Raw genomic sequence first — 18,256 nt, 5'->3', positions numbered from 1 at the left:
GTTACAGATAGCTCGGCATTTCTGACAAGATCAACATTTTTTTTGCACTTATCACACAGATATAACAACATTTTTCCAATGGTGTGTCATGCTACCCCTGCAGGAGCCACATTTGATTCTCTGTTCTTCTGCCTCGAATCTGAGAACAACCTCAGCTCCACTGACACATCAGGTTAAGCAAATGGATACTGCACTGCTACTGAGAGCATGAATAGAGATGCCCTGCACACAAATAGATTTGTTTTTTGCATTCTGCAAAAAAACTTGTTGATCCTGCTGCTTTCTATATCCACCTTCTGTCTATGTCCCAAATTCAGCTAGGGATTTTGCAGCTGTGGTTGCATACTCTGCACATGCTTAGTTTTCAGTGAGTTTCTATGCTGAGCATTTCCTCCCTATAGCATCTTAGCAGCCCATGTGACTATAGAGTCACATGTGGGCATATACACAGTAGTAAATTACAGCCCACTCCCTCCCTTCTCCTCCATGCCTACTAACCAGCTAAATACAATGGGAGAGGGATATTACATGTAGATTAATGGAAGCTTCGTCTCCTTTTTTTTCTAAGACAGACTGGAGGGGAGTGACACAGCCTGACAGAAATCCACCCACACCATGTTATTGTCAAAAAATAATAAAGATGTGATTTCAAATATATATTTGTATGACAATTTAAAACAGTTTATTGATATTCCAAAGGCTGTTTTTTTTTTTTCTGTTTTTGTTTTTGTTTTTTGCTTTTGTTTTGTTTTTTTAACGTGTGACCAGCAGCAGAGGACTAGAAACTCCTCCTGGTTATCGTTCCCTGTAGACAGGCTGGGAGAGATCTGAGTCATGTGACAGTTGTATATAGATTAGGAAAAAAGGTATTTTAATGAGCGTTTTTTTTTTTTTATTAAAATATTTACAGTGCCATCAGCCACATACAGAAATAGAAGGGACAATGAAAATTAAACAGAATGTGTTTAGTGTCACTTTAAATCATGCTTGGCTTAGTCCACACAGGCATCCAGGGGGCAATGAAAACTAGATTGACTAGTCATTTAGTACAGTATATGGAAAGTACTGTGCTACATTTTCCTGCACTGCATGAAACTGACATGCACATACAGTGTTTTACAGATCGGTCTTTTCCTCAAAGCTTTCAATCTAATGTCACTAACACAGTCATCCAAGCACGCACATGCACATTTTAGTTTGACTACTGGGAAGGTATGTAGATAGTGGAATTGAAGAACTCCACTCAGGTAAATGTCCCTGGAGGGTATTAAAGCCAGGAAGCCAGCACTGTAGGCTAGGACTACTAACAAGTGATCGACCGATATCGGTTTTTCATTACCGATACCGATATTTTGATCATCGCATATCGGTATTTTCGTACATTTAGAAAAAAAAATGTTTTGTTTTTTTTTTCTTTGACAGGTACTCTTGTAGAGGGATCTGGGGGTCTAAAAGACCCCAAATCCCTCCTCTGCACTTAAAAGCATTCAAAACGCCAAGTTTGGCTGTTTTGAATGCTGTCATATTTTTGAATCTGGCGCCAGTCATGACATCACTTCCGGGTTTTTGCATGGGCTTTGATCGGGCCTTTGGCGGCCGTGCAGGCTGGTTGCCCGGGTCTCCCGGTGGGACGGGGGGGAACGTCCCTCCCGCTCCTTGTAATGACAGCCGAGCGGCTTCTCAGCTGCATCGGGTGTCATTACAAGACAGCCGACCGTCGGCTATGGACGCCGGTGCCGGGGTGATGCCTCTAGCTGCAGGCATCACTCCGGTACAAGCACTTTTTCCGAAATATCAGCAATATCAGTCACCTTGGTGGCCGATTCCGATATATCGGGGAAAGTGCATATCGGAATAAACAAATGGTAAGAAATATCAGCGCTCAACCCTATCAGATAGCAGCTGGACACTAAAAACAGGCACAGAAACGAAACCTGGGTAGCAAAAATATAAACAGTAGAACAGTGCAGCGCTCTAAAAATAAAAACACAATGGAATAAAATCGCAGCTAAAATCGCAGATAAAACACAAAAGCAAAGTCCATCTATAAGAGCCAGATCAGAGGTCGGGTAAGAAGTAGTAGGTGTAATAGTCCTTATAAGGTGCAAAGATTTCTAATGAATTCCCGAGGAGCCAGGTGCAGATAGCAGAAGACACACACACTCCCTCCACCTTCCAGAGTGGCCTCTCACCTTATTAAGGTTTTACACGGGCATTGTAAACATAGACACATCACCAACTCCAACCTCTTGACGATCCTTCCGGTTATCAATGAAGGAAAACAATCTGTAGTAAGCATGAACCTACACAGCTTCGTACTGCACACTCCTGGATGTCTCTCCGATGACAGGGTATTAAAAGGAAAAAAAACGCCAGGATAGTGTAATACTGATTTTTAATATGATTAAAAACTTCACAAAGTGGCCTCTTACTTGTTAAAGATGGACATCAGGCATATAACAATAGAAGGACCGGGACAGCGGGACTCGCTCGGTGTCACTCGGTCTCCTCCGTGCCAGCGGGTGACGTCAGACGCTCGACTCCTCCTCCCTCCGCACGCGTATCGCCTCCGTGGGTGGAGGCTTCGTCAGCGATGAAGAGGATTGGTCCAACGTCACCTTATTAATAATCCTCCCCTTAATCTGATTGGCCAGTCCTTCTACAACGTTCCCATGGATACCCTAATGCCGGAACTAGAGGGAAATCCCAGCTCAGACTTCAGACAATCCCGAGTATGGCTATAAACAAGATGAGAGGAAACTTAACCCCTTCTCCACCTTCGGGCAGCTTAATACGCTCCCCAAAGCCAATTATTAACAGGATCAGGATGGATAGCACTCAATTGATGTGCTTAATTAAGAGTAAAAAATAATAAATAATACAACAGCGTATGACGCCGTATACCCGTTGGCACGGAAGATACATAAAGAATATATACATCATAAATATACATGTTAAGAACGATAAAAACTTTAAACATGATAATACAACTACTTAGAACACTGCACATGTAGCTATATAAATAAAAATAGAAATGGACATAAACGAATAATTTATCGATCAGAAATAAAACAATTCAAATCAAAATCCGTGTTCAGACCCCGGGGTACGGCAACTTTCATTTCGTAAATCCAAAAGGATTCCCTTTTACTTAATTGGCGAATGTAGTTGCCGCCCCTCCAGTGCTTTTTAACTTTTTCAATGCCCCAGAAATTCATATCCTTGGGGTCTTTGTTATGGAAGTTTTTGAAATGCTGGTACAGAAAATGGGGGGATTTTCCCTTTCTAATGCACCTAACATGTTCAGCAAGTCTTACTTGGAGGGCTCTTGAGGTCCTACCGACGTACTGTAGTCCACAACTACATTCGATCACATACACAACCCCAGTAGTCGCACAGGTAATAAGGTCATTGATCTTATACTCTCTACCTGTCGCCTGAGCCACGAAATCCTTCCTGCGTTTCACATTCTTTTTCGCAGAACGGCACACTATGCATTTGCCACATGCATAAAAACCTTTCAGGAAAGCAAACAATTTATTATGTGCCTCCACTGGGGGATCTACTACTCCTGGGGCTAAAATATTCCTCAAAGTAGGTGCCCGTTTATAAACAAAACGTGGTCTGGCTGGGAGATGGTCACATAGTACTCGGTCTTGCATCAAAATGGGCCAATGTTTGTTAAAAATACTTTCAATTTTTTTGTATTGAATATTGTAATCTAAAACAATCCTTACATCACCTTTTGGTGCTTCTCGTTTGGGGCCACTAGTTAACAGCGTGTTACGGTCAATCTCTTTGACACTTGAGAGGTCCTTAGATAGTCTCTCTTTATTGTAACCTTTCTGTAAAAACCTTTCAGATAAGACATTGGCCTGTTCCATATAGTCAACTTCTGAGGAACAATTGCGTCTTAGCCTGACAAACTGTCCTTTCGGAATGTTACAGAGCCAAGAGGCATGATGGCAGCTGTCGAGAGGGATGTATGCATTTCTGTCAGTTGGTTTGAAGTGGTTACTAGTCATGAACCCTCTGGTTCCCTTTGAGATGACCAGATCCAGAAAAACTACACTGGTAGTACTAGTGGTCCATGTGAGTACTATGTTTTTGTTATTATTATTTAATTTACTCATAAATGTCTCAAGGTGGTCCATTTCACCGTTCCACACAAAGAACACGTCATCGATGTACCTTTTATAGCACACCAGTTCGGGGGGACGGTCATGAAACACCACCTCCTCCTCCCAGTGGGCCATAAATAGGTTGGCCACACTGGGAGCGAAACGGGCGCCCATGGCCACACCTCTTTTCTGGAGATAATAGTTATTGCCATACCAGAAATAATTTCTTGAGAGGCAAAAGAATAAACTACTTAGGAGAAAACTCCTAAGTTTCCTCGGAAGGTTAGATGTTGCAAATGCCCACTTGACTGCTGCCTCTGCTTCTTCATGGTCTATGATAGTATACAGCGAACCTACGTCCGCTGTAACTAAAATAGAATTAGAAGCGCAGGGCACATCTTGCAGAAGCTGGATAATGTGCTTAGTGTCTTTCAAGTAGGCTTCTGTAGACACTACTAATGGTTGAAGGTGCACATCGACAAATTGGCCCAACCGGGATGTCACGGAATCAATACCGTTGACAATCGGTCTTCCCGGTGGGCGTTCCCTGTCTTTGTGCACCTTCGGTAGACAATAAATAATCGGAGTTCTACAGAAAAGTGGATCCAAATAAAGTGACTCTTTCTTGTTGAGGACTCCCTTATGTTTGCCTGACTCTATTAATTTGCTCAGTTCCCCTTTGAATTTCAAAGAGGGGTCACTCCTTAATAGTTCATATGTATCGCTATCTGCCAATAAGCGGTTCATCTCCTCTTTATAATATTCCAGACTCAGTACTACCAGACCTCCACCTTTATCGGCAGGTCTGATCACAATTCCTTTGTTATCTTCAAGAGATTTTATACCTGCTTTAATATATTGTGGGTCCGATATCCTTTTAACCTTCAAACTTTCCAGGTCCTTACGGACCATATTTTTGAAGACATCAATAAATTTATTGTTTTTATTAAGAGGATTGAATACTGATTTATTCCGCAAATTGGAACTGGGCATAACTGTGCTCGATGAACTAGTTAGTGCAGAGGAATCTGTATTAGTTGTATTCTTAAGGATAGGGTTGGATAAGCAATATTTTTTCACGTTAATTGTCCTAACAAATTTCTGAATATTGACATATGTTTGAAATTTGTTCAGGTTACGTGCTGGAGCAAACTTAAGTCCCTCAGAAGTTGACTATATGGAACAGGCCAATGTCTTATCTGAAAGGTTTTTACAGAAAGGTTACAATAAAGAGAGACTATCTAAGGACCTCTCAAGTGTCAAAGAGATTGACCGTAACACGCTGTTAACTAGTGGCCCCAAACGAGAAGCACCAAAAGGTGATGTAAGGATTGTTTTAGATTACAATATTCAATACAAAAAAATTGAAAGTATTTTTAACAAACATTGGCCCATTTTGATGCAAGACCGAGTACTATGTGACCATCTCCCAGCCAGACCACGTTTTGTTTATAAACGGGCACCTACTTTGAGGAATATTTTAGCCCCAGGAGTAGTAGATCCCCCAGTGGAGGCACATAATAAATTGTTTGCTTTCCTGAAAGGTTTTTATGCATGTGGCAAATGCATAGTGTGCCGTTCTGCGAAAAAGAATGTGAAACGCAGGAAGGATTTCGTGGCTCAGGCGACAGGTAGAGAGTATAAGATCAATGACCTTATTACCTGTGCGACTACTGGGGTTGTGTATGTGATCGAATGTAGTTGTGGACTACAGTACGTCGGTAGGACCTCAAGAGCCCTCCAAGTAAGACTTGCTGAACATGTTAGGTGCATTAGAAAGGGAAAATCCCCCCATTTTCTGTACCAGCATTTCAAAAACTTCCATAACAAAGACCCCAAGGATATGAATTTCTGGGGCATTGAAAAAGTTAAAAAGCACTGGAGGGGCGGCAACTACATTCGCCAATTAAGTAAAAGGGAATCCTTTTGGATTTACGAAATGAAAGTTGCCGTACCCCGGGGTCTGAACACGGATTTTGATTTGAATTGTTTTATTTCTGATCGATAAATTATTCGTTTATGTCCATTTCTATTTTTATTTATATAGCTACATGTGCAGTGTTCTAAGTAGTTGTATTATCATGTTTAAAGTTTTTATCGTTCTTAACATGTATATTTATGATGTATATATTCTTTATGTATCTTCCGTGCCAACGGGTATACGGCGTCATACGCTGTTGTATTATTTATTATTTTTTACTCTTAATTAAGCACATCAATTGAGTGCTATCCATCCTGATCCTGTTAATAATTGGCTTTGGGGAGCGTATTAAGCTGCCCGAAGGTGGAGAAGGGGTTAAGTTTCCTCTCATCTTGTTTATAGCCATACTCGGGATTGTCTGAAGTCTGAGCTGGGATTTCCCTCTAGTTCCGGCATTAGGGTATCCATGGGAACGTTGTAGAAGGACTGGCCAATCAGATTAAGGGGAGGATTATTAATAAGGTGACGTTGGACCAATCCTCTTCATCGCTGACGAAGCCTCCACCCACGGAGGCGATACGCGTGCGGAGGGAGGAGGAGTCGAGCGTCTGACGTCACCCGCTGGCACGGAGGAGACCGAGTGACACCGAGCGAGTCCCGCTGTCCCGGTCCTTCTATTGTTATATGCCTGATGTCCATCTTTAACAAGTAAGAGGCCACTTTGTGAAGTTTTTAATCATATTAAAAATCAGTATTACACTATCCTGGCGTTTTTTTTCCTTTTAATACCCTGTCATCGGAGAGACATCCAGGAGTGTGCAGTACGAAGCTGTGTAGGTTCATGCTTACTACAGATTGTTTTCCTTCATTGATAACCGGAAGGATCGTCAAGAGGTTGGAGTTGGTGATGTGTCTATGTTTACAATGCCCGTGTAAAACCTTAATAAGGTGAGAGGCCACTCTGGAAGGTGGAGGGAGTGTGTGTGTCTTCTGCTATCTGCACCTGGCTCCTCGGGAATTCATTAGAAATCTTTGCACCTTATAAGGACTATTACACCTACTACTTCTTACCCGACCTCTGATCTGGCTCTTATAGATGGACTTTGCTTTTGTGTTTTATCTGCGATTTTAGCTGCGATTTTATTCCATTGTGTTTTTATTTTTAGAGCGCTGCACTGTTCTACTGTTTATATAAAGTGCATATCGGCCCTCAATATATCGGCTTTGCCGATAATCGGTCGATCCCTACTACTTACATCCGCAAAGCTGCACACTGACAAAAACAGTAGCAAACAATAATAACTATGCATAAATACCTAAAAGTTATTATTATAAAATATACATTTGTGCACTGCCTGATCGAACCAAGCTTATCCATCATAGTATATGAGAGAAAAACTTCTGTTGTTGCTCATCATAACCAGCCTAATTCTCCCTTCTCCCAGTGCAGTATATGTGGGAGAAAAGAAGGATCTTGATTGGCTGTTATGGACAATAAGTACAATTCCTGTTATTGATAAATGAGGCCTATTGTGTCTGTTTTCAGCGCACTTAAGGACTCCTTTGTACGTCTACTCACCAATGGCTACAGACATTATGACCGGCAGCTGCGAAATGATCTTTTGGTGATTGCTACATTGATCGCAGAGAACAATTGCTCTCCACTGGTTGTAAGTAAAATGTACATATAGCACAAAGTATTAAAACGTGGCACTTCCCCATCTCCTTTTTTTTATTAACCCTCTGTGTCTTGTCCTGTCTTTCTTTCCATGTCTACTGCACGGCCTCCATAGTAACCTAATATGTGAACTGATGTAGAACATATGATCTGTACACTGGTTTTCGGCATTTAGACCCTTTTAATATCTAGAGCCTACATTTAGTATCCACATTTAACCCAGATATTGTTTGGAAACCTTATTACATTATTAATTCTTTCATTTGCATGCACATTTGCTTGTCTGTACAACCCCTTCCTTTGCAGCTGATCTGTAGTCAAACAGCCCCTGGTCCACTGGGAATGGCTTAGTGACCAGTAAAGGACACCATTATTGTTTGAGGGATAGTGGTTGGGTGGGCCAACTTTAATATGCTTCTCAAAGAGAAATATTTGTCTGCCATTGCTGACCACTATAGTTGCCTATCACAGAGCTCAAAATTTCAAGTCCTTAGCTACTAGCCAGGCCTTAAGGGTTACTCGCCACTAGTTGCCACACCCAACCCCTACCCTGTCCCTAATTCTGCCCCTAAACATTCCCTCATAAATTATCTCATAAAATGACACTTTTAAATGTTTTTGCATGAATGCAGAAGTTACAAAAAAATATTAATAACAACTTTATCTGTGCCCATCACTGCAGCCTCATCAGTGCCCATCAATGTAGCCAATCAGTGAAGCTTATCAGTGTTGTCTCATCAGTGCCCATCAGTGAAACCTCACCAGTGCTCATCAGTGCAGCCTTGCCAGTGCCCATCAGTGCAGCCTCACCAATGCCCTTCAATGCAGCCTCACCAATGCCCTTCAATGCAGCCTCACCAGTGCCCATCAATACAGCCTGACCAGTGTCCATCAATGCAGCCTCACCAGTATCCATCATTGCAACATCACCTGTGTCTATCAATGCAGCCTGATCAGTGCCCATCAGTTGAGCCTCATTTGTGCCCATCAATGCAGCCTCACCTGTGCCCCTCAATGCAGCCCCACCTGTGCCCATCAATGTAACCTCACTTGTGCCCATCAATGCAGCCTCACCTGTGACCATCAATGCATCCTCACCTGTGCCTGTCAATGCAGCCTCACCTGTGCCCATCAATGCAACCTGAGCAGTGCAGGGGAAGAGAGAGGAAGAGGAAAGCCAGCCAGATAATCACAGAGCAGGGATCGCCCTGCTGTAACAGCTTTGATTTGAATTGCCGGGCGCTCGCCATCACTCACAGTCCCGCCTCTTGGATCAGCTTCTATGATAGACGTCCCACATCCTGGCATTGGACTGTTCTTCTGTCTATCAAAGGAGCTGGGCCAGAAGATGGTGCTGTGTGTGTCGGTGAGCGCCTGGCAATTCAAATGAAAGCTGTTACAGCGGGGCGATCCCCGCTCTGTGATTATCCGGCCGGCTTTCCTCTTCCTCTCTCTTCCCCTGGGCGATCGCTGGGAGAACAGCTCCTGAGGCAGCCCCACACTCGACCTCAATAATTTTCCACTCGCAAAATGCAAGCAGGTGAGTGGAAAATTTGAGGGCTGGCCTATCAGTTATGCTGACCCTGTGGCTCCAATACTTTCTGAGTGGTTGACCTAGAAAAAGTATGTACATCAGGAAAGTCAAAAAATAACCTAAAGTTCTTATCTGCATATCTTCTATCTATCTGGGTTACTGACTTTAAGAATAGAATGAAGAGGATAAGCATGAGAGCTAATCTGCTAGCATGCAGTATTAGAAGTAAGCAATGGCAGCCACCATGTTTCTCCTAAAGTGGAACTTAACTGCTTTTGGAGTGGTTGGGATCTTGTTATAATGAGCAAGTACAGTATGTACAACATACTGTATTTGCACATTATGACACACAAACCTTCTAAGGTGTTTTCCTTTAGAACACAAAATAAGAACCTGCTAGGAGCATGAGAAAGAAGTTTATTGACAGTACAGACTTTGCGTGTTTTTTATGCCAAAAAAAAAAAACCTATCTACCCTTCTAACATCTTTTTAGTTTTATTTTAGTTTTATTCCGCTTTAGAAATAGTTTTTGTGCAAATTGCTGCATATATTTAAATATGGTTTTTACTAGTCTATTAAAGTGGAGTTCCACCCAAAAGTGGAACTTCCGCTTATCTGCTTCCTCCCCCCCTCCAGTGCCACATTTGGCTTCTTTCAGGGGGGAGGGGGGAATTGGTACCTGTTTTTGACAGGTACCCTTCTCCACTGCCGGGAGACAGCCCTGCGGCGCCGTCCCTCGGAAGTTCCGTCCCCTTTTTGCTACCCCAGCCGCTGAGCCAGTGACAATGCGCAATGCGCTTAGCGCATGCTCAGTAGGGAACTGGCTTGGAAGTCGAAAGGCTTCATTGCCGGTTTCACTTAGAGTGAATGGCGGCGGCAGCACCCGGCAACCGATCCGAAAATCGGCTGGGGGGCTGACATCGCGGGCTCCCTGGACAGATAAGCGTCTATATATTAAAAGTCAGCAGCTACAGTATTTGTAGCTGCTGACTTAATTTTTTTCCACAGCTGGAACACCGCTTTAAATTTAAAAAATGTCTAGGATGGGAAAATAAGAAATATTTTCAGTTAAACATAACTTATTGTAATTGATTGTCATATGTAAAAGTTTTTAATTGTGTGAAAAGGAACAATGCGCTCCAGCTGAGAGGTTTGAGTGCTGTAGTGAGAACTGCGGATGACGTACTTGTCAGGCATCTAGAATATCAAGCTTCCCCAGCACATCAAAGGCTCTAGATAAAGCCATTTGTTGTTCCTAGTGTAAGCAATTTTTTAGAGCACTATGCACCATCACCAGGCAAACTGTGACATTAGCCACAACCTTGTATTTCCATCACTTCTGGGTAGATGGTGGCTTTGAAAGGTAGTTATTATGGCAACCATACACTATCTGTTGTCAGATGTTTGTCGTAAATGGAGTACTATATAGTTTTAGAAGGTCGGTTTGAAGACTTACAGTGATCACATTCTGGATGAGTTTGTTTTGTGTTGTATGAGAGTGGCTACTGGATTTTTGGGGGGGTTCTCTCTGATTGGGTCTTTGTGTATATTGAACTATGATCTGTGCTGAAATTGTCAAAGTTTGCCTGATGAAGGAACTTTGTGCTCTGAAATGTTGCCTAAACCATGAACAATAAATAGCTGTGTCTGGAGCTTATGTTGTGCTGGTGAGGCTCAATCTTCTAGATTAGGGGTCTCCAAACTTTTGACACAAAGGGCCAGTTTACTGCCCTTCAAACTTTAGGGGGACTGGACTGTGGCCAGTGGGAGTAGAAAATGAGAGTAAACTGCCATGGGCTTAATTGTCAGAAGGAAGTACAAAAATTACATCATTGGTGTCAGCAGGAGAAATGGTTCCCCATCTCTGGTGTCAATGGGAGGAATAGTACCCCATTGTTGGTGTCAGTAGGAGGAATAGTGTTCCATCTTTGGTGTCAATGAAAGGAACAATGCCTCATATCATTGGAAGGAATAGGGCCCCAAGGGCTAGATAAAGGCAAGCAAAGGGCCACAACCAGCCCAAGGGACACAATTCAGAGACACCAGTTCTAGATCTTTGAGAGAGTATCATATGTTTTTAACCTGTAAGAGAAGGTTATCTTATTTAATTACATCATACACCACACATTTAAACCCTTCCAGGAATGATTGTTTTTTGTGTTTTTTTTTTTTGTATACACCAAGGGAAGACTAGCATGCTTATCTGTATAGTCCCTATTTTTAGTGCCTAAACCTTTTGAGCCCTTGTGAGAATAAAGGGTTTTAATCCAAAAGCAGTTCAAGCATTGAAAAACTAAAACTGTGTGTTTGGGTAAAAAATGTTTCATGTTATTCATGCTTTGCATTTTATACTCAGGAAAGTGGATTTGCCAAGCAACTGATCTTGTTTGCAACTTTTTCTGAAGGCGAGTACACATTTGTTAATAATGTATGTGATATATAATGTATATAAAGTGTGTGTGTATATATGTAGTATCTCACAAAAGTGAGTACACCCTCACATGTTTGTAAATATTTTATTATATTTTGTCATGTGACAACACTGAAGAAATTACACGTTGCTACAATGTAAAGTATTGAGTGTACAGCTTGTATAACAGTGTAAATTTGCTGTCCCCTCAAAATAACTCAACACACAGCCAATAATGTCTAAACCGCTGGCAACAAAAGTGAGTAAGTACACCCCTAGCAAAAAAAATGTCCAAATTGGGCTCAAAGTGTTAATATTTTGTGTGGCCACCATTATTTTCCAGCACTTTCTTAACCCTCTTGGGCCCTGAGTTCACCAGAGTTTCACAGGTTGCCACTGGAGTCCTTTTCCACTCCATGATGACATCACAGAGCTGGTGGATGTTAGAGACCTTGCGCTACTCCACTTTCCGTTTGAGGATACCCCACAAATGCTCAATAGGGTTTAGGTCAGGAGACATGCTTTGCCAGTCCATTACCTTTACCCTCAGCTTCTTTAGCAAGGGAGTGGTCATCTTGTAGGTGTGTTTGGGGTCGTTATTCTGTTGGAATACTGCCATGCGGGGCCCAGTCTCCGAACGAAGGGGATCATGCTCTGCTTCAGTATGTCACAGTAAAAGTTGGCGTTCATGGTTCCTTTATGCAGCCCCAGACCATGACACTCTCTCTACCATGCTTGACTGTACTCCTCACCTCGTTTCCGCCACACACGCTTGACAACATCTGAACCAAATAAGTTTATCTTGGTCTCTTAAGACCACAGGACATGGTTCCAGTAATCATAGTTACATAGTTAGTCAGGTTGAAAAAAGACACAAGTCCATCTTGCTCAACCAAAAAAAAAAAAAAACCAGTAATGAAAACCCTAACATACAATCCCATATGCACAATCCTATACCCGCAGTTGATCCAGAGGAAGGCGAAAAAGCCCTAGGAAAGCATGATCCAATTTCCTACAGCAGGGGAAAAAAAAATCCTTCCTGATCCCCCGAGAGGCAATCTGATATTCCCTGGATCAACCTTACCTATAAATATTAGTATCCACTTATATTAAGTACACCCAGGCCTTATTTAAAGCAATCTATTGAGCTAGCCAGAACCACCTCTGGAGGGAGTCTATTCCACATTTTCACAGCTCCTACAGTGAAGAAACCTTTCCGTATTTGAAGACGAAATCTGTTGTCCTCTAGACGTAAAGAGTGCCCTCTTGTCCTCTGTGTTGAATCCATATTCTTAGTCTGCTTGTCTTCAGCAAACTGTTTGTGGGCTTTCTTGTGCATCATCTTTAGAAGAGGCTTCCTTCTGGGATGACAGCCATGCAGACCAATTTGATGCAGTGTGCGGCGTATGGTCTGAGCACTTACAGGCTGACCCCGACCCCTTCAACCTCTGCAGCAATGTTGGCAGCACTCATACGTCTATTTCCCAAAGACAACCTCTGGATATGACTCTGAGCACATGCACTCAACTTCTTTGGTTGACCATGGCGAAGCCTGTTCTGAGTGTAACCTGGCCTGTTAAACTGCTTTACGTTTCCCCAGTTCCTATAAGGTATACGTGACACTACTACCTTCTTGTGGTTCCTCGGATTGGCGACCCCGTGAGGTACCCTCCACGCTCCGGTATGCCGGCCATGTGACAAAAGCCGGTAGGGGTGTGGTTCTCTCTGGGACCGGCCATCCTGAAACGTACACTGCTGCGATATATATTATCATTTTTCGCATACGGCTATGTTTATCTGATTTACGCCTCATGTAATGCTGTTTTCTTGATGCTCGGCTGTATTTCAATTAACTGCCTTTGTTGACTTGTATACCTTTATCCTTTCTATACCTTCAATAAACATTGAATTTACAAAACTGCTTTATGGTCTTGGTCACCGTGCTGCAGCTCAGTTTCTTGGCAATCTTCTTATAGCCTAGGCAATCTTTATGTAGAGCAACAGTTCTTTTCTTCAGAACCTCAGAGAGTTATTTGCCATGAGGTGCCATGTTCCACTTCCAGTGACCAGTATGAGAGAGTGAGAGCGATAACACCAAATTTAACACACCTGCTCCCCATTCACACCTGAGACCTTGTAACACTAACGAGTCACATGACACCGGGGAGGGAAAATGGCTAATTGGGCCAAATTTGGACACTTTCACTTAGGGGTGTACTCACTTTTGTTGCCAGCGGTTTAGACATTAATGGCTGTGAATTGAGTTATTTTGAGGGGACAGCAGATTTACACTGTTATGCAAGCTGTACACTCACTACTTTACATTGTAGCAAAGTGTAATTTCTTCAGTGTTGTCACATTAAAAGATAATAAAATATTTACAAAAATGTGAGGGGTGTACTCACTTTTGTGAGATACTGTATATAAATATACACTGCTCAAAAGAATAAAAGGAACACTTTGAAAACACATCAGATCTCGATGGGGGAAAATCTAATGCTGGATAGCTATACTGATATGGACTGGGTGTTAGGAATGAAAGGATGCAACATCGTTTGAGGAAAATGAAAATTATCAACCTACAGAGGGCTAAATTCAAAGACACCCCAAAAATCAATGTGAAAAAATTATGCAGCAGGCAGGTACTCAGTAGTTGTATGACCCACACGTGTTTGTTTGCATGCCTAACAATGTCAGGGCATGCTCCAAATGAGACGACAGATGGTGTCTGGGGGTATTTCCTCTCAGATCTGGACCAGGGCATCACTGAGCACCTGAACAAGCTGAGGTGCAACCGGGCGGCGTCGGATGGACTGAAACATAATGTCCCAGAGGTGTTCTATTGGATTTAGGTCAGGTGAGCGTGGGGGCCATTCAATGGTATTAACTCCTCAATCCTCCAGGAACTGACTGCATACTCTTGCCACATGCGGCCGAGCTTTGTTGTGCACCAGGAGGAACCCAGGACCCCACTACACCATTGTACGGTCTAACAATGGGTCCAAGGTTTCATCCTGATACCTAATGGCAGTCAGGGTGCCATTGTCTAGCCTGTAGAGGTCTGTGCGTCACTCCATGGATATGCCTCCCCAGGCCATCACTGACCCACCACCAAACCGGTCTTGCTGAACTATGTTACAGGCAGCAAAACATTGTCCACGGTTTCTCCAGACCCTTTCACGTCTGTCACATGTGCTCAGAGTGAACCTGCTCTCATCTATGAAAAGCACAAGGCGCAAGTGGCGGACCTGCCAATTCTGGTGTTCAATGGCAAATGCCAATCGAGCTCCATGGTGCCGGGCAGTGAGCACAGGGCCCACTAGAGGACGTCGGTCCCTCAGGCCACCCTCATGAAGTCTGTTTCTGATTGTTTGGTCAGAGACATTCACACCAGTGGCCTGCTGGAGGTCATTTTGTAGGGCTCTGGCAGTGTTCATCCTGTTCCTCCTTGCACAAAAGAGCAAATACCGGTCCTGCTGATGGATTAAGAACCCTGTATAGCTCTCCTAGAGTAACTGTCTGTCTCCTGGAATCTCCTTAATGCTCTTGAGACTGTGCTGGGAGACCCAGCAAACCCTCTGGAAATGGCACGTATTGATGTGCCTTCCTGGAGGAGTTGGACTGCCTATGCAAAGGTCCAGGTATCGCGTCATGCTACCAGTAGTTACACTGACCCTAGCCAAATGCAAAACTAGTGAAAAACAGTCAGAAAAGATAAATGGGGAAAAAAAATGTCAGTGGCCTCCACCTCTAAAACCATTCCTGTTTTGGAGGTTGTCTCATTGTTGCCCATCTAGTGCCCCTGTTGCTATTTCATTAACACCAAAGCAGCTGAAACGGATTAACAACCCCCTCTGCTACTTAACTGACCTGATCAATATCCCAAGAGTTTCATTGACTTGATGATATACTTCTTTTGAGCAGTGTATATATATATATATATATATATATATATATATATATATATATATATATATATATAATAATTTTTGGCAATATTGATACTGTATATGACTAATATAAATAAAGTGTTTACCATGTAATGTCTTTCCTTTGAACTAGTTAAAAGCCACAACCCATTGGTTAAAAGTTTAAAGCTTTTACACAAACATGAAGACTTTGAGATGAAGAAACTGTTGTTCAACATGCTGGTGGTGTTGGCTAAGGATCTTTCAACAGTTCAAGTAAGATTTAGTAAATATACTTTTACAGAAAGCCTTTAAAGCTTTGTAAAAGACATGTATTATTGCAGCTCTGTATTCATTAATGCATTATTAAATGTATTTTTAAATGTAAGCAGAGTACCTGAATTTGACTTGGTATCAGCCTCTTCTAGTATCTGTACAGCAGAGCTCAGACTGGGAAAAGAAGATGCAGCACACATAGCTGGTTAGCTGAAGCTAACAAGAAACATGCTGATAGGAATGCAGAGTGACAGAAAAAGGGACAAAACCTGTGACTGTTACTTAAACCAGAACAAACGCCCCTATCCTTTACAGCCAAGGAAGCTGCCATCTTATCCTCTGATCTACTGTTGCTATGGTGCTGTACATCTAATCTGTTATGATACCAGTTATTTAATGGCTTGACAGTTTGGTTGAGAGCGAAGAAACTATGGCACGGCATGCCTTGAATGTAACTGTTTTGGGAAACAGTTAAACTGGTTGAAAAGGCAGAAGGTTTTTTCTATGCATTAAGATAAAAAGCCTTCTTTATGCAGCAGTCCCCCTAAGACTTACCTGAGTCCCCTCTCAATCCAGCGATGTCAACAAGTGCCTCGACTCTCCGGGACTCTCCCTCCTGATTGGCTGAGACACAGCAGCGAGGCCATTGGCTTTGGCTGCTGTCAATCAAAGTCAGTTAACCACTGAGGAGGAGGAGGGGACGGGGCCAAACCATGTCTATGTGTCTGAATGGATACACGGAGCTGCAGCTTGGCTTGGCTTGGCTGCCCCATAGCAAGCTACTTGCTGTGGGGGAACTCAACAGGAGGGAGGGGCCAGGAGCACCGAAGAGGGACCTTCGAAGATGAGAATCTGGGCTGCTTTGTGCAGAACCACTGCACAGCGGGTAAGTATAACATGTTTAGACAAAGAGGTTACCGAAGTACAAACCCCCAGGGTTTTTTTAGCAGCAATAACTTATCAGTAAAGTATGAAAGACTGTAACGTTATCTAAAAAGTATTCCTTTATTAACAATAACCAATTGAAAGGACATATAGATAAAAAATCTCCCCACAAGGGGAAAAAAGTATGTTATGAGCTCTGGTTACAAAGAATGACACGTGTTACATAGTAACAATCGCAAAATAAATCATTGAAACGCGTCGAAACGCGTCGGAGTTCCCAGAGAAATGGGAACTCCGACGCGTTTCGACCTATATGGTGAGGTCTTCCTCAGGGGGTCTGTGATGTCTGAAGAGAACATATTTACAATTATAATACATTCATATAACTTTTGTGTGATCACACGTAGAGGTGTGCAGACATTAGAAGATATCTTTACCAGATTGGCGATGTCAGATAGAGACCAGAGATCCGTTTAATGGCTAAGAAATCCTCTTGGAACATGGAGATGTGGGTTCCCTCAACAAGGGTGGCGGAAAAATGCACGGGGCTACAAGGAGTCATGAAAAATGCCCACCAGCATGGGGCATGGGCACCTGCCTGGGAAACCACATAATGTATTTTAAACAAAAAGGAAATGTATCCATATTTATGACTGCAGTGGGGGAGGGGGGGCCGAGAAAGAAAGGATGTAGTGGAAAATGAAGACAAAAGAGAAGAAGAAGCTGCCCAAGATCAACCATGTGACCGAAAAGGAGAAAGACAAAAAGGAAAAACAGAAGAAAAAAGAAAGAAGGAAAAAGAGAAAGGGAGAGAATGTTTGGTATTTTTATAGGGGAAAAAAAATGAGACTTTAGTATAACTTTAAGTCAATAGGTTTAGTTCCTTTCTTACTGCAACAGAGACAAATGTGATATTGTACCCTGCCAGACAGGGCTGCGCTGTCTCATGGACTGAATGGACAGCAATACTAATTCTTCAGCAGCCAATCTTTAGCTGTTTGCATACAGTTAAGCATCAAATTATGAAAAATACCTCTAACTCACATGTCTGTTTTATTTATGTTTTTCATGCTGGGTGAAATTTTCATAGGGATGTGTGTTTAGAAATATTGATTTCCCTTGTAGGGGAACACCTAGTTAAAACTCTTAGACAGAGTGGCTCTCTGTTCTTGGCTTGCATCCTGCATATTCTACAATAAATTAGTTATGGCAACGATGCTGCCACATAATGACTGTCTGTCTGTGTCATTCATTTAGCTGCTCTCTGATGGAAAGGCGGTTCTAGCCCTTTTTAACTATGTCAAAGCAAGCGAAAAGCCTGGAATCCACGATTGGCCTGCTGCCCGTTTTGAAGACTTACAGCTTCATGCCATTGCAACCTTATCAACAGTAGCCCCTCTCTTAGTGGAGGACTACAGCACCTGCCAAGGGAACACCCGCATACTCCTCTTCCTAGAGTGGTGCTCCAGCCAAGGTATTGCCAGCACATCACTGCCTCTCTTCCTTAAATGTGCATTCATTTA

At 42.6% G+C, this 18,256-nt stretch overlaps 1 protein-coding gene across 1 annotated transcript in view; it reads left to right on the top strand.

The window, feature by feature from the left end:
* The window catches only part of CFAP69 (cilia and flagella associated protein 69), a 104,559-nt gene that overhangs the window by 55,240 nt on the left and 31,063 nt on the right, over positions 1-18,256 (top strand). Inside the window, exons 9-12 of the mRNA XM_082259192.1 lie at positions 7,589-7,712; positions 11,611-11,659; positions 15,727-15,848; positions 17,991-18,207. Of these exons, the coding sequence (XP_082115318.1) occupies positions 7,589-7,712; positions 11,611-11,659; positions 15,727-15,848; positions 17,991-18,207 (512 nt within the window). The remainder of the gene's footprint in view (positions 1-7,588; positions 7,713-11,610; positions 11,660-15,726; positions 15,849-17,990; positions 18,208-18,256) is intronic.

Source organism: Pelophylax lessonae, assembly GCF_965119305.1.
Source record: "Pelophylax lessonae genome assembly, chromosome: 5".
In the NCBI taxonomy this organism is placed as follows: Eukaryota; Metazoa; Chordata; class Amphibia; order Anura; family Ranidae; genus Pelophylax; species Pelophylax lessonae.
Note: the sequence above shows the minus strand (reverse complement) of the source record. Positions and strands in the feature narration are given on the sequence as shown.